Source organism: Colobus angolensis, unplaced genomic scaffold (genome assembly GCF_000951035.1).
Source record: "Colobus angolensis palliatus isolate OR3802 unplaced genomic scaffold, Cang.pa_1.0 Scaffold308, whole genome shotgun sequence".
NCBI lineage: Eukaryota > Metazoa > Chordata > Mammalia > Primates > Cercopithecidae > Colobus > Colobus angolensis.
The window spans coordinates 81,724-97,447 of NW_012116355.1; the positions used below are offsets into that span (position 1 = coordinate 81,724).

The window sequence follows — 15,724 nt, forward strand, 5'->3', positions numbered from 1 at the left end:
CCGCCCGTCTCGGCCTCCCAAAGTGCTGGGATTACAGGCTTGAGCCACCGCGCCCGTCTAATTTTTTATTTTTAAAAGACAGGGTTTCACCATGTTGGCCAGGCGGCTCTCAAACTCCTGACCTCAGGTGATCCACCTGCCTCGGCCTCCCAGAGTGTGGGGATTACAGGCGTGAGCCACCATGCCCGGCCTGAATGCACATTTTTACTGGAGCACAGTCTGGGCAGAAGATGATTGGTTGGGAAAAAATTACATAGAATGTCTAGAAACCAGGAAGCCTCAGTTCTTTCTGAGAAGAATCTTGCTATCCTCTGGAGCCTCTCTGATCCTTATCCAAGGCTAACAAGGCTTTTTTGACACCTGACCTCTGACCCACAGGCTGAGGCAGATGTGGCCTCTCTGAACCGCCGCATTCAGCTGGTTGAGGAGGAGCTGGACCGGGCCCAGGAGCGCCTGGCTACAGCCCTGCAGAAGCTGGAGGAGGCCGAGAAGGCGGCTGATGAGAGCGAGAGGTGGTCGGGGCCTCGGAGGGGACGGTCCGGGAAGGAGGAGGGAGCCTGTCTCTGCTGGTCCTGACCCCACGCTCACCCTCTCCCTGTCTTTCAGAGGAATGAAGGTCATCGAAAACCGGGCCATGAAGGACGAGGAGAAGATGGAGCTGCAGGAGATGCAGCTGAAGGAAGCCAAGCACATCGCTGAGGATTCAGACCGCAAATACGAAGAGGTGACAGCCTTGCCCCTCTGCCTGCTCACTGCCCAGCCTGCAACATGCCCAGTCCTTCTCCACTGATCTACCCTCTCTTTCTCACTTCCCTCAGGTGGCCAGGAAGCTGGTGATCCTGGAAGGAGAGCTGGAGCGCTCAGAGGAGAGAGCTGAGGTGGCTGAGAGGTAAAGATACCCGAGGGTGGCAAGTGGGCCCATTGGCCCTGGGGCCTTCCACATGGTGGGGAGGTAGCGTCCTAGGCTTGGGGCTGTAGGGACAGGCCCTGTTCTCTGACCCCTGCCCGCTGCCCCCAGCCGAGCCAGACAGCTGGAGGAGGAACTTCGAACCATGGACCAGGCCCTCAAGTCCCTGATGGCCTCAGAGGAGGAGGTAGCAACCCCTCTGAACCTTTCTGGGCAATGGCGCCTTCTCTCAGCTCACCTTCCCTCCGTCTCAGCACCGCAGACTGCTCTTTCTCAGCTGCTGGGGATCAGGAAGGGCCTGGGGCTTCTGAGCCCTGCCTGCTGTCACTCTCACAACTTTGCTCTTCTCTTCTCTCCTCCACCCATCCCCCGCTGTGCCATCTCCACTGTCTGGCTTCGCTGTGCCCTCACACCCCGCCCCCCCCCGCCACACACCCCCTGCAGTAAATGTGGGGACCTAGAGGAGGAGCTGAAAATTGTTACCAACAACTTGAAATCCCTGGAGGCCCAGGCGGACAAGGTAGAGGGGAGCAGAGGGGCAGTGAGGATGGGGTCCCACAGGGGAGGGAGGTGAGGGACCCAAGGCAGGGAGGGGCTGGGTGTTCAACAGAGACAAGATGGCCAGGAGCCTACGGGGCACAATGGAGAAATGAAGGATCTGTGGTGGTGCTGTACTGATGGCGTGTGTGTGTCCCCAAAAGTATTCCACCAAAGAAGATAAATATGAAGAGGAGATCAAACTGTTGGAGGAGAAGCTGAAGGAGGTGAGAGTCCTCTTCCAGTTCCCAGTCTGCCCTCAAGCCACCCTAGTCCTTGCCAGAGACAGCCTGTGGCAGGACACTTGAGGGTTGGGATGGGCAAGAAGCTTGACTTAGGCAGTGGTCTGTGGCAAGGCGTAATTCCTTGCCATTTCTCCCACCCTGCCTTTACCCCCAGGCTGAGACCCGAGCAGAGTTTGCTGAGAGGTCTGTGGCAAAGTTGGAGAAAACCATCGATGACCTAGAAGGTAAAAGAAGCCTTTATAAGTAGGTCCACACCTGCCGTGATTATCAGTCTGTCCCGTACCTTCTCATCCCATTTTATTTGCTACCAGTAAACTAGGATTGGACCACCTAGGACCTTACCAACTCCCCAAGTCTGTGGGCCATGTCTACAATTCAAGTAATTGTAGCTGCCCATGGCATAACAATTCCAGTGCTTCTCAAACTTCAGCATGCATGAGAATCACTGGGAGATTTTTAAAAACAGATTCCTTGGCTCTGCCCCAAAGAGATTGCTGACTTTGGGCTGGAGGATTTACATTTCTAGCTAGTTCTCTGGTACTGCCGATGCTGCTGGTCCTCATGCCACACTCTGAGTGGCACCCATATAGACAATTGCGTCCCCGAGTGTAACGCAGTAGAGTTCTAGCTCAGAGACTGGCTTATTAACTAGAGAGCTATTGGACTGAACATCTAGGTCTGCATGACAACACTCATAGAAAACACTATTTTAAGCTAGATTTGGCAAAAGCAAACATCCAGATACTTGTGAGTCTGTGGCTATTTCTATTGTGAATGGTGTTGTGGCTAAAGTTGCCTTTCCTTTTTATTCTGTGATAACCCTTTCACTTTCCCACTTCTTTCACTTCCAGCCTTCTCAGGCAAGCTGCAGTTTTACCTCCAGCTTTAGGAGGTTTGCCCTTTCTGGCTCCAGCACCCTCCCTCTCCCTGCAAAGCAAGCACTTCTGCTTGTCGAGAGCACTGTGCCCACAGCTCCCTGGGGAGACAGGAGCTTCTGTGGGTTGAGCCAATTTGGGGTACAGAGAAGGACAGAAAAGAGATGGGGTAGAGATGGGGAGAAGGAGTTCCCGACAGCTGTCCAGCCTGTTCCCTGGCCTCCCTCTCTCACTCTGTCTTTGTGCACCTCTGATTCTGTTTTTCTTTCCATTGCCCTCTCTCCTTCCTTTCCTCTTTCCCTCCACTCCCTTTCCCACACTCCCACCTGTTCCCCTCCCTGGACCCCCCAGATGAAGTCTATGCCCAGAAGATGAAGTACAAGGCCATTAGCGAGGAACTGGACAACGCACTCAATGATATCACCTCCCTCTGAGCCCCACGCCAGCGTGGCCACCTCAGCCCTCTTCTCTCCTCTCCTTTCTGTTCTCTCTATGGGGAGGGGAGCAGGCAGGAGGAGCAGAAATTGCCAACATTGCACAGCCAGGCTGGGAGCAGCCTAGGGAGAGCCCCTATCATGCCCACCACCCACTCTGGCACTGGCTTCATCCTTTACCTGTCCCCTCCACCCCCCTTTGCTGCTTAATAAACTCTGAACTTGGTCTCCATGCTGTTTTCCTGCCCTCCAGAGAGCACCTCTATCGCCACCACAGAGCACTGGTTCACTCCTGACACCCTGACTCTTACTGACACCCCCAGCCCCTGCACTGAGCCCACCCACAAAACACCATGGCCCACGCTGAAACCCCCTGCACAGACACTCCCTGGCTGTCGCTCTCTGACTCACCGCTGCATGTGGGCACGTGTAGCCCCATCAAACCATGACCCCCTCTGGTGCCAATCACTGACCTCAGAGCACTTAGCTGGGGTTCCAGGATCAAACAGAGGGACTGGAAAGGAAGTAGGGTGGTAAGGTGCACGACAGGGGCAAGAAGGTTGCAAAAGGTCTGGAATGGAGCTTGGAAAAAATGTTGGATATCAGCAACATGGGGCTTTCACTGCAGCCGCAGGTCTGTTTTCTACCTCAAGTCTCTCTGTCTGGCCCTTCCTTTCCTGGCGCAGTCTTTGTCTTACCTTCTGTCTCCAACTTTCTTAAACCTTCTAAAGAGGAGGATAAAGTAGTTTATGACTCAGGCCTCCTCACCCCACCTCCATGACCCTAAGGCCTTGAGTGAGGCATCCACGTCCGTCCTGTTGCCCTCATCCTGGTCAGTCCATCCGTTTGTCCCTGCCATGGGGCCCTGAAGTCCCTGAATGCATGTGTCTTCCTGTGTCTCCTGACCCGCTCAATGTCTATATGTCACCTTCCCCTGGCCCTGCCCCCCCATGTATCCCCTTTTGTCTCCCTCCTTCCTCACCTGCTGCTTCCCCTCACAGAGACCTTGGCTAGTGCCAAGGAGGAGAACGTCGAGATTCACCAGACCTTGGACCAGACCCTGCTGGAACTCAACAACCTGTGAGGGCCGGCCCCACCCCCAGCCAGGCTGTGGTTGCCGCCCCAACCCAATAAAACTGATGTTACCAGCTTCTCAAAGCCCTTTAAGCCTTTCTTTGGTGTTGGCAATGGAGTTTGAAGGACCCCTGAATGAGCAGGGCCTGGGTCCTTGCTCTGCATTGGGACTTCCTTTTCAGGGGAAACTGGGATGGGGGGCCTGGGCTCATTGAGGAGGGGCTGTGAACAGGCTGTGTGAAGCAGGAAGTCTGACAGAACTGGGGAACATCGTAGGCCTTGTACCCTATAGGCAGAGAAGCTGCCATCCATAGCACCGCCCTGTTCCAGCAGCCAGCTGGGCCAGACAGCACATCCTGAAGCAAAAACTGCAAGAGGTGACACATTTTCCTTGAGCAGGGTGAAAACCCAAAAGCCTGAGTGTGATGTTAAGCCTAGGGCTGCTGTCTGCCCTACCCCTCAACACATACACTGCACACACACATACACACGGACATCCCAACAGTATCAGTCATTTCTGTCCTCTTCCTGATAGCATCTGTGGTAGGCAGAATAATTCTCCTTCTCCAAAATGTCCATGTTCTAATCCTGTGCATTGTTCTTAACCTTACATGGGAAGAAACTTGGTGATTAAGATTTTGAGATGGGGTGATTATCCTTGGTTATCTAGATAGGCCCAGTATAATCCCAAGGGTTCTTAAGGAGACAAGGAGGTCAAATGTAGAGGTAGGAGTTGTGACAATGGGAGCAAGAGATTGCAGTGATGTGTGGAAGTGGCCGGGAGCCAAGGAATGCAGGTGGTTCCTAGAATCTGAAAAGGGCAAGGAAACATTCTATTTTTAGAGCATCCAGGACGAGCAAGGCCTACTGACATCTGACTGCTGACCTCCGAACTGTAAGATAATAAATGCATTACCACTAAGTTCGTGCCAATAATAGGAAATTCAAATACCATCCTTCTGATTTGGGGAAAAAAGGTGACGAACACATATTTTATTATAAATATTTACTTTAAAAAATTACTTGGCAGTTAAAAGGAAGTAGTGGCATAATGAGCAGGACAGGACAGTTACCAGCTCCCCCTCAGATGCCTCTGGCTGGCTTCTCACATTCTCCAAGATCCAGCCTCTAGGCTCCAGTCTCGGCTACCTCTGCTGGGTGGTAGCTCACACTCCCTTTGGTTCCCCTTCTGTGTGTACACAACAGGGAAGACTAATCAGAAAACTGGCCCAGGAGCAGCTCATTTGCATGCACTTTGCATGAAGCGACTCCACACGGGGTTGGGGTAGGTTGTGCCTGAGGAAAGGGTCAGTGTAATACCTGTGTTGCCTTCTCATCTGCACAAGGAAGGCGACGCTGGTGACAGCAAAAAGGAGGCCAAAAACCAGGGCTAGGATGTCACCTGGAATGGAGAGCGGAGAGGGCTGCTTTAGGAAGGAAGAGGGGTCTGCAGAGTTCCTCAACACCTGCCTCAGTGCACTCCACCACCCCTGCCCCGAGTTCTCAGGCAGCCCCCAGTGCCTCAGTCTCCAGAAGAGGCCAGCCAAGGGATGAGGGTGGATACACGAGAAGGGGTAAGATAAGCACCGTTTTTCCTTCCTAAAAGCCAAGTAAAAGGGCTGTTTGGGGCCAGGCACAGTGGCTCATATCTACAGTCCCAGTGTTTTGAGAGGCTTAGGTGAAAGGATTGCCTGAGCCTAGGAGTTCGAGGCTGCAGTGAGCTATGATCGTGCCACAACACCCCAGCCTGGACAAGAGTGAGACCCTGTCTTTAAAAAAAGCGGGGGGAGGTTGGGGAGAGGGATGCTAGGAGATTTCTCAAGCTTCATTCTAATCAATTAGGCCCTGGGGACAGTGGGGAAATCCCCACCATGATCTGCCTCTGATATTGGGATTGGGGTCTGTTCTGCAGAAAAGGAGAGGGAGCAGAGGCGGTCCTGAGCAGCCCTGAGGCTGAATGGTGCTGAGGAGTCTCCTGGCATCAGGACCAAGAGGAGGGGCACAGACTCACCAGCAGCCAGGCAGGAATTCAGCTGGACTGGAGAGAGAAAGGGAGATGTGAGAGGCGGGCTGTGACAACCAATGACAGACACTGGCACACACATGGGAGGATAAGGGACCCCCGGCTGGGGGGACACCAGACAAAGCTGTACCTGGCTCAGCAGCCCGAGGACTGCTGTCCACTCCAGCAGGGAAGGAGGCCTCAATCACTCGCCCATTCAAAGGCTGCGTTGCTCGGAAGTTCAGCTGTAGCCGAGAGTCACCAGGTCCCCACAGGGCGTCAGAGAGGGTGTGGAGCTAGGGAGGTCAGTAGACAGTGTGGGTGGGTTCGCGGCATGACAGGAAACAAGGGTCCCAGGCCAGCTCACAACCAGCACCTCAGGGCTCCACCCTCCATCTCCTGTATTCCCCATCCGGCCCCTTGGTTTCTTTTATAAATAAATTAATGTATCCTAAAGATGGTAGGCAGCGGTGGGATCATAGCTCACTGCAGCCTCAAACTCCTGGACTCAAGTGATCTTCCCACCTCAGCCTCCTGAGTAGCTGGGACTAGGTGCACACCACCATGCCCGGCTATTTTTGGTTTTGTTGGGGTTTTTTTGGTAGAGATGGGGTCACACTATGTTTCCCCGCCTTGTCTTGAACTCCTGGGCTCAAACCATTCTCCCACCTCAGCCTCCCAACATGCTGGGATTATAGGCGTGAGCCACAGAGCCCAGCCTTGATTTCTTTCTTCTCCTCTTTCTTATCTTACATCCTCTTTCCGCCACACCCACTGTGTCCACACACACACCCCAGGCCCACCTGCTTAGCACTCAGCATCACTGTCTGGTTAAACACAGTCCAGATGACACCCTGGGCACAGGGCGGTGTAGTCAGAGACCCCTCATATCGGAAGTAGCGGCTGAGGTCAGAGGGCAGGAGTGCAGATACGTCCAGTCCTGGGACCTGAGTTTCTGAGCCTGTGAAGAGGATCTATGTTGGGGTCTCACCTACACTGCACTCCCTTAAAGCTTCAGGGTATAGAGATACAGTTTCACCTCCCAGAAGCCAAGGTAACTCAACTCTCTGAGACCACTTCTTCACTAAGTGCAGGCCCTTCCCATAACACATAACTCAAAAAAAGTACTGGGCTTTGGGGCAACTGGAAGAGGCCTGAGGGAGCGAGAGAGGGAGAAAGAAAGGAAGGAGAGGAGGGAAGGCGGGAGGGAAGGGAGGAAGGAAGAGAAGGAAAGAAGAAAGACCATCTGAGTCTACACTCTTAACTCTGTGTACCATCATAAAGTGCTGGGTCACAAGTTTAAGCCCAGAGCGAATTAAAAAGAAAAAAAATGAATCCCAGCACTTTGAGAGGCTGAGGCGTGTGGATCACAAGGTCAGGAGTTTGAGACCAGCCTGGCCAATATGGTGAAACTCTACCCCTACTAAAAATACAAAAAAATAAAAAATAAAATAAAAAATGATCTGAATAATTTGTAAATAAATATGAATATTGATACAAAACAGACACAAGAAATGCAAAGGCAGAGTTCTACCTAGTCTAGCAGAAACCTAAAAGTCTAGTAGAGTAAGTGAGATTTAAAATGGCCCAAGAGTGAAAGATGGCCTAAGAAGGGAAGGATTTCCAACAAAAGTATTTACAAAGTTAAAACATTTGATGCTTATTAAGGACAAACAGTTCTCAGAAAAAGTTTAGCTCTCCAGACTTGACCTTGACAATTCCAAACGCCATTTTTTGGTCTTGTTTTTTTTGTTGTTGTTTTTTGTTTTTTATGTTTTTTTGGTCTCATTTTTTTAGACAGAGTCTCGCTCTGTCACCCAGGCTGGAGTGCAGTGGCACGATCTTGGCTTATTGCAACTTCTGCCTCCCAGGTTCAAGTGATTCTCCTGCCTCAGCCTCCCGAGTAGCTGGGATTACAGGCGCCCACCACCATGCCCAACTATTTCTTTGTATTTTTAGTAGAGATGGGGTTTCACCATGTTGGCCAGTATGGTCTCGATCTCTTGACCTTGTGATCCACCCGCCTCGGCCTCCCAACGTGCTGGGGTTACAGGCGTGAGCCACCGCACCTGGCGGTTTTTGCTTGGTTTTCAATCTATAGGCAGCCGTTTGCAGGTAACTGCGTCTGTCAGCTTCATGGTTATTATCAAGATGAGCACTGGCTCATGCTTCAATCCCTCCTGCACTGGAGAGAGCCCATCTCCAGCCTCAGACCTGAAGCTTCCAAGGGTGATTCTTTATGAACTAGGCCACAGAGATTAGTGGCCAGACCAACAAACTGACCTTCCTCAGCGATTTCTTCCAAGTGAGACAGCAACTGCTCATAGGCACTGTTTTCTTCCGGGCCCTCCTGGGGGATGACATTGTAAGACAGATGAGTGCATGTATCAAGGGCCATAGCTGAAGGCCGGAACATCATGGGGGTTCCCATGATCTTCTCCCATTCCTCAGCTCTGAAAATGCTGAGGAAACGTAAAACTGTAATGGTGGTTGATTTTTGTTGTTGTTGTTTTTTTAGAGACAGGGTCTCCCTCTTAAAATCTTATGTATTAGTACTCACACTCTATGTACTCTTGCTGTGTGAACCAACAAGCTTGGTTGACTGGTTTTCAATGACAAGCTGGAGAGGGAGGGAGAGAGGCCACTTTACGAGGATACTAGGCTCTCAGTGACCTGGGCCCTTCTAATGTTTGCAGTCTCACTCACTGCTGCCTCCATACATACCCCTCACAGGAAACCATATGTACACCTTTGTCTTGGTGTCACCTCTGCATTCACCTTCATGATTCTGTGTTTGGCTTTTCAGGTGAGGTCCTGACGTGCCACTTCTTTTATTTATTATTCTTTTTTATTTTGCTTATGAACCTCATGTTAAGAATATTATAAACCTAAGAGTATGAACATATTGACATGCTATGTCAGAGGCATTTCTCTGAACTTTGTGTTGTGTGGCTGGCGTTAAAGAATCAGTGAGTATGGCTGGGCACGGTGGCTCATGCTTGTAATCCTAGCACTTTGGGAGGCTGAGGCAGGTGGATCACTTGAGGCCAGGAGTTTGAGACCAGCCTGACCAACATGGTGAAACCCCGTCTACTAAAAATACAAAAAAAAAAAATTAGCTGGGCATGGTGGCACAAACCTGTAATCCCAGCTACTCAGAAGGCTGAGGCAGGAGGAAACCCGGGAGACGGAGGCTGCAGTGCCCCAAGATCACACCACTGCACTTCAGCCTGGGCGACAGAGAGAGACTCTGTCCAAAAAACAAAAATCAGTGAATGAGTGAACCTAGCAGGCATCTCACCATCCCTTCCCTTTACTGGCCTCCTCTAATCATAGGGGATGTAGCCTTGATTATTATGGGTCCAAAGAGGTCACTAAACACTGCATTTCACAAAGGGGAAATGATGGGTCATTGGAGTATTTTTTTGAGACGGAGTCTCGCTCTGTCACCCAGGCTGGAGTGCAGTGGCCGGATCTCAGCTCACTGCAAGCTCCGCCTCCTGGGTTTACGCCATTCTCCCGAGTAGCTGGGACTACAGGCCCCCGCCACCTCGCCCGGCTAGTTTTTTGTATTTTTTAGTAGAGACGGGGTTTCACCGTGTTAGCCAGGATGGTCTCGATCTCCTGACCTCGTGATCCGCCCGTCTCAGCCTCCCAAAGTGCTGGGATTACAGGCTTGAGCCACCGCGCCCGGCCTGGTCATTGGAGTATTAGAGAAATTACTCTTCCTGATATCTAATGCACTGCAGGAGCCATTCTCTAAATAGGCCATATTCTGAGACTTTGCACATTCTGTTCCCTCTGCAATGAACACTTCCTTTTCTTTCCTACTAGTGAAGGCTTTAAGTGTCACCTCCTCTGTGACCACCATTTTTACTATGTCCTTCCTATGTGTCTTTCATGTCAGCCTCCCCCACTGGCTGTGGGCTCCTTAGAGGCAAGGACCTACAGCTTCAGAATCCTTGTTGTGGACTGGTGCCTGGTTCACAGTGGGTGTTAAATGAACGAACAGTGAGTGAATGAGTTTGTCAGCCAGGAGCCAGGGTGAGCATGCTGTGATGGGGTCTCTGGCGCCACCATACAGAGTCCGGGAGGGAGCATGGGATGGAAAAGAAGGGAGCAGGGGGTGTCCAGGATCTGGTACCTCCAGAAAAGCGGCCAACACGGCCAGGCCTCCGGGGCGCCCCAAGGCCTCGTCAACTCTGGCATAGGCGGTGCTGAGGTGAACCACGTGGATCTGGAGAGGACACGAGGGCAGCAGAGGGCTACGTCTCTGGCCTGGCCCCGCCCCGCCCCGCCCCGCTCCTTTGCCCCTTCTCGGCCAGCTCCGCGCTCACCTCGGCAGGGAAACGGTGGCCTTCCACAGTGTGCTCCGAGCCCGAACGACCTGCAGCCCCCCAGTGCAGATGCAGCTGCAGAGCCCGGTACTCCCGCCCGGGACCCAGAGCCATCTCTAGCCCGGAAGGCAGGGTCAGTTGCACTGCGTAGGGAGAGGCAAGTGAGCCGGACCCGCCCGGGAGGGCCAGCCCAATCCCCGGGCAGGCATTGCAGCGAAGGTTCCCTTCCCTGCGCCCCGCCCCATCCCCAAGTCTTGGCGGGGAGACCCCCTCACCACTGTGGCCATTGTTGCGCAGGCGCAGTTCTGGAAGCAGCGGGAGCTCGAAGCCCAGGAGTTCCAGGGGGCGCAGGGCGGGGCAGAAGGCGGCGAGCTGGGGGCGGATATCTACCGGGGACTGGAAGCGGCCCGCGCAGGCTGGGGACACCTGGGGCCAGGGCGGGTCGCCTGGGGTGGGAGAGTTTAGTGAGGAAGTCTGACGCCTAGGTCAGGAACTCAGGGAGCCCGGGTAGAAAAGGTGAGGGGGTGGGACGGGAGATCCATAGAGCTGGGTTCCCAGATTGGGTCTGTGCAGCGGGTGGGTGTCTCACCTCCATAGCGCCAATGTCTCTGGTCAACTCCTGTATAAATGAAAAGGGTGAACCGCCCAAGCTTAGAGCCCAATCCCTTCCTGGCGGCCAAAACGATGTCACAAACTCAGATGCCTTACAGGGGCATTACGGGTAACAAATGCCTTAAGCGGGCCAGGTGCAAAGCTCGAGACCGCACTCAAACTCAACACCGTAGCTGGGTGGGCCAAACAGCTATCCTACCAGTTTACAGTCATTGTCTTAGGGTCTGTAAAACTGAGTGGCTGCTTCAGGCCAGGCGCTGTGGCTCACGCCTGTAATCCCAGCACTTTGGGAGGCCAGGGCGGGTAGATCATCTGAGATCAGGAGTTAGAGACCAGCCTGACCAACATGGCGAAACCCCGTCTCTACTAATAGCCGGGCGTGGTGGCGCATGCCAGTAATCCCAGCTACTTGGCAAGAGGCTGAAGCAGGAGAATCGCTTGAACCCATGAGGTGGAGGTTGCAGTGAGCCGAGATCGCGCCATTGCACTCCAGCCTGGGCAACAAAAGTGAAAGTTCTTCTCGCCGGGCGCAGTGGCTCAAGCCTGTAATCCCAGCACTTTGGGAGGCCGAGACGGGCGGATCACGAGGTCAGGAGATCGAGACCATCCTGGCTAACATGGTGAAACCCCGTCTCTACTAAAAAAATACAAAAAAACTAGCCGGGCGAGGTGGCGGGCGCCTGTAGTCCCAGCTACTCGGGAGGCTGAGGCAGGAGAATGGCGTAAACCCAGGAGGCGGAGCTTGCAGTGAGCTGAGATCCGGCCACAGCACTCCAGCCCGGGCAACAGAGCGAGACTCCGTCTCAAAAAAAAAAAAGAAAAGAAAGTTCGTCTCAAAAAAAAAAAAAAAAGGTGAGTGGGCACTTAAGTCCTGAGTCCCAAATGAGTGAGTACACCATCTTTCCTTTCTCCCTTCTTTCTTCTCCCAACTCATCCCTCTGCCTTGTCTGGTCTCCAACCCCTTTCCCCAAATTCCTGGCTTGGGAGTCAAGACGCCACGTTTCTCTACCTGCTGTGTCCTTTTCCTAGGCCTCAATTTCCTCATTGTAGACTGAAGATGAGATGACTTCTACAAGCTCTTCTTGCTTGTCCTCTGGTACCCATTTCACCTCCTTTTCTCTTCCCCTCAAACTCTCTGCCTTCTTCACCTGTTTTTTCTCTGTCTGCACATTTTTTCTCTCATCTGCACTTCTCATCCCTTTCTCTTCTCCAGCCTCCCCCTTCTCTCCCATCTTATCCAACTCACTTCTCTCCTTTTGCGCCCTTTTTATTTTCTCTCCACGTCTGTCCCTTTCTACCTCCAAGAGTGGGGATGGGGATATTGGTATGGGACCTCTGGAAGGGCTTCTGTGGGAGTACACAAGGGAGTAGCCCTCCTTCGCTAAGTGACCAGAGCCTAGGCTGGGGTATGGGTGGGGACGCATGAACCTCCTGAAACCTGGATTAGGAGACTGTTGACCACTTACCTTCTTTGTCCCTGTGGGCATTATTCTGGGGTTCTTGAGGATCTCCAGGAGCCTCAACAGTAGGTAGATCCTCTAACTTCAGGGAGCCCTCTTCTGATTTAGGCTTAACTTCAGGTAGATCCTCCTCTCCGGGTAGATCTTCCTCTCCAGGTAGATCCTCCTCTCTGGGTAGATCCTCCTCTCTGGATAGATCCTCCTCTCCAGGTAGATCCTCCTCTCCGGGTGGATCCTCCTCTCTGGGTGGATCCTCTTCACTGGGCAGATCCTCCTCATACAGTGGGTCATCTTCCCCAGAAGAGCCTCCTCCCAGCGGGGAATCCTCCTGCATCCGGGGCAGTCTCTGGGGATGGGCAGGCACCAGAAGCAGCAGTGACAGCAGCAGTTGCACAGTGAGGCCTGGAGCAGGGGCTGGGATCAACAGAGGGAGCCAGGAGCTGGGGCACAGGGGAGCCATGCGGCTGACTGTGGGGTGTCCCAGCACACGGTGTGTACGGGCTGTACGTGCATTGGAAACAAGAGCTGGGTGGGGGAGGAGCAAGCCTGGAGGGGAGCAGGCTGACTCACAGAGCGCCCTTTTGCAGAGATGGAGCCAAAGTCTCACAGGTTTGTCTGGCCTGTGCCCCCTCCCACATACCAAAGCCAGGATGGGGGTGGAGTGAGGGGCAGGTGTGTGCACAGGCAGAAGGTTATCGGGGCCATGGACTCAGCTTGGAACCCAAGGCACCACCTGGCACTATGCAGGCTCTCCCTGGCACCACCCAGCTGCTTGCCAGCCAGCCTCAGCTAACCCTGGCCTGCTTCCCAGCTCCAGGCACAGAAGGGGAAAGGCAGGGGAGCTGGGGCCCCCATGTCCTCTGGCTGAGAGGGAAAGCAGCTTATGTATACATCCCTGACTCCACTAGGAAGCAGGTAAAGGGGTAGGGCAGGGTGCTAGGGGAGCCCAAGGGTGAGTTAAGTAATGGGTATGTGGGAGACAAATTTGAGCTTGAATCAAAAGCAAGTGTATGTGTCAGAGGGGCTCTGATAGGTTTAACATATTTATTTTTCATCACGTTACTCAATTGCTCAAAAGTCTTCATTGGCTCCCCAGTACCTACCACAATATGCACATTGTGTACTTCTGACTTCCAAGTCCCTTCAAGGCTTGCCCAAGAGACCTTTCCGTCTTGTCTCCTACTACTCTCCCTCATACTCTAGCCAAATTAAACTATTATTTTTTTCTCCAAACCTTTTACCACTTTTATTAATCTAGTTCTTGCTCCCTGAAATGCTATTTACTATTGCATCTAACAAATATGTATTTAGTACCACCACAGGTCCAGCACTGGGCTATGGACTAGGGACTCGGAAACGAATAAGACATAGTCCCTCATTTTGGGAGGCTGAGGTAGGTGGATTGCTTGAGGCCAGGAGTTCGGACCAGCCCGGGCAACATGGCCAAACCCTGTCTCTACTAGAAATACAAAAAATTAGCCAGGTGTAATGGCATGTGCCTGTAGTCCCAGCTACTCAGGAGGCTGAAATGGGATGATCGCTTGAGCCGAGGCGGTTGAGGCTGCAGTGAGCTGAGACTGTACCATTGCACTCCGGCCTGGGTGTCAGAGCAAGACCCTGTCTCAAAAAAAACAAAACAAAACAAAACAAAAAACACAAAAAACTAACTACCTGTCCTGAGGAGCTCGCAGTCTAGTGAGTGAGGGCAAACCCTGTCAATATCATAATATTGAGGGAAGAGAGATGAATTCTGCTTTAGAAGATAATATAGAAGTAGGCAAATTTGTTCATATCCTTGAAGAAATACCAGTTCAATTGGTAAAAACAATAGGGAGAATGATATTCTGGGCGAAGGGGAGGCATAAAATATTACGAGCAGGAGAGTGACAGAATCCAATTCTCATACTAGGTGATGTTGAGGGCTTGAAGGCTGGTATGGAGCAGAGATTGCAGGGGAAGACTGGGTGCAAGGAGATGGGGTAGAAGAGTGTCAGGACCCCAAGGATGGGCTTAGGCCTCCCAGGTTTTTTTCTTTTCTTTCCTTTTTTCTTTTCTTTTCTTTTTTTCTTTTTTGTTTTTTTTGTTTTTTTGACAGAGTCTCACTCTGCTGCTTACTCTGCTGCCCAGGCTAGAGTGCAGTGGTGCGATCTCAGCTCACTGCAATCTCCACCTCCCAGGTTCAAACGATTCTCCTGCCTCAGCCTCCCTAATAGCTGGGACTACAGGTGCCTGCCACCACGCTCAGCTAAGTTTTGTATTTTTGGTACAGATTGGGTTTCGCCATGTTGGCCAGGCTAGTCTTGAACTGCCCACCTTGGTCTCCCAAAGTGCTGGGATTACAGGCTGGTTTTTTTTTCTAATTATTTTAAAAATTTATTTTAGAGATGGGATCTCACTATGTTGCCCAGGCTGGAGGGCAGTGCCTATTTATAGGTGTGACCCTGCTACTGATCAACACTGGAGTTTTGACCTCCTCCAATTTCCACCTGGGTCAGTTCAACTATCCTTAGGCAACCGGGTTGATGCACAACTTAGTGCAGACACCTGACTGGTATACTACACTACAGCCCAGAACTCCTGGGATCAAGTGATCCTCCTGCCTCAGCCTCCCAAGTAGCTGGAACTACAGGCACGTGCCATCACCCCTGGCTAGTCTGCCCTTTTAACAACTTATTAAGCCTCCTCTAGTCCTCCAGGTGCTGTTCTAGGCCCTGTAGATGCAGCATTGAATAGAGAACAGCTCTACTGTTTTGTAGCTCACATTCTAGTAAGGCTCCATTGGCTTCAATAAACCACAAGAGAATAAGGCCATTTCAGGTCCATCTAGGGCTAATATTCAGTAAGTACACAGCAATATGGTTGAGTAGGTTAATTAAATATATTAAGATATTTCTAATCCTGTTGGCATATAGCCATGGCCCCTAGCTCCAGGGTGCCCCTGCTACCCTAGCTCTTCCTTAGGGAGCCTCTAGACCTCGTGATCCCTTATCTAAAGAGGTATTGCCTGGCATAACAGAGGCCCCAGGAGCCCACTTGAGTGCCTCAGCCACCTTCAACTCTGATGGGTCAGTGCTTGTGCACTTGCTGATGTGTTGCAAATAGTTTTACTGGCTGGGTGCGGTGACTTATGCCTCTAATACCAGCACTTTGGGAGGCCAAGGCAGGCAGATCACCTGAGGTCAGGAGTTCGAGACCAGCCTGGCCAACATGGCGAAACCCCATCTCTACTAAAAATACAAAA

The 15,724-nt window shown here is 52.1% G+C and overlaps 2 protein-coding genes across 8 annotated transcripts in view; one reads left to right on the plus strand and one right to left on the minus strand.

The window, feature by feature from the left end:
* The window catches only part of TPM2 (tropomyosin 2 (beta)), an 8,453-nt gene extending 4,288 nt beyond the window's left edge, over nucleotides 1-4,165 (plus strand). For 3 of the 7 annotated variants that reach the window (XM_011950453.1, XM_011950449.1, XM_011950454.1), the window contains exons 3-9: nucleotides 379-512; nucleotides 607-724; nucleotides 819-889; nucleotides 1,352-1,427; nucleotides 1,609-1,671; nucleotides 1,844-1,913; nucleotides 4,000-4,156. In XM_011950453.1, coding sequence (XP_011805843.1) covers nucleotides 379-512; nucleotides 607-724; nucleotides 819-889; nucleotides 1,352-1,427; nucleotides 1,609-1,671; nucleotides 1,844-1,913; nucleotides 4,000-4,082 — 615 coding nt within the window. In that variant the 3' untranslated portion in view covers nucleotides 4,083-4,156. Of the gene's footprint in view, nucleotides 1-378; nucleotides 513-606; nucleotides 725-818; nucleotides 890-1,018; nucleotides 1,095-1,351; nucleotides 1,428-1,608; nucleotides 1,672-1,843; nucleotides 1,914-2,915; nucleotides 3,231-3,251 lie in introns of those variants that run through there. The other 4 variants (XM_011950448.1, XM_011950452.1, XM_011950450.1 and 1 more) reach the window with 4 other exon arrangements.
* An 898-nt stretch (nucleotides 4,166-5,063) lies between these two features.
* Nucleotides 5,064-12,943, minus strand: CA9 (carbonic anhydrase IX). Its single transcript, XM_011950564.1, has 11 exons — nucleotides 12,490-12,943; nucleotides 11,001-11,030; nucleotides 10,687-10,857; nucleotides 10,412-10,554; nucleotides 10,219-10,311; nucleotides 8,358-8,424; nucleotides 6,878-7,035; nucleotides 6,226-6,370; nucleotides 6,084-6,110; nucleotides 5,393-5,474; nucleotides 5,064-5,261 (listed from the first exon to the last, which is right to left on the minus strand). The coding sequence occupies exons 1-11, from the start codon at nucleotides 12,941-12,943 to the stop codon at nucleotides 5,201-5,203; spliced, it is 1,431 nt and encodes a 476-aa protein (XP_011805954.1). The 3' UTR covers nucleotides 5,064-5,200.
* Between the last annotated feature and the right edge of the window lie 2,781 nt (nucleotides 12,944-15,724).

What these genes read in the sequence shown, in the direction of transcription:
- CA9 (XM_011950564.1), bottom strand. Translation starts at nt 12,943, where the DNA reads ATGGCTCCCCTGTGCCCCAGCTCCTGGCTCCCTCTGTTGATCCCAGCC. An exon ending in GAGACATTGGCGCTATGGAG is followed by an intron (nt 10,858 to 11,000) that starts GTGAGACACCCA and finishes CTCCCACCCCAG; the next exon opens with GCGACCCGCCCTGGCCCCAG. An exon ending in GAATTCCTGCCTGGCTGCTG is followed by an intron (nt 5,475 to 6,083) that starts GTGAGTCTGTGC and finishes TCTCCATTCCAG; the next exon opens with GTGACATCCTAGCCCTGGTT.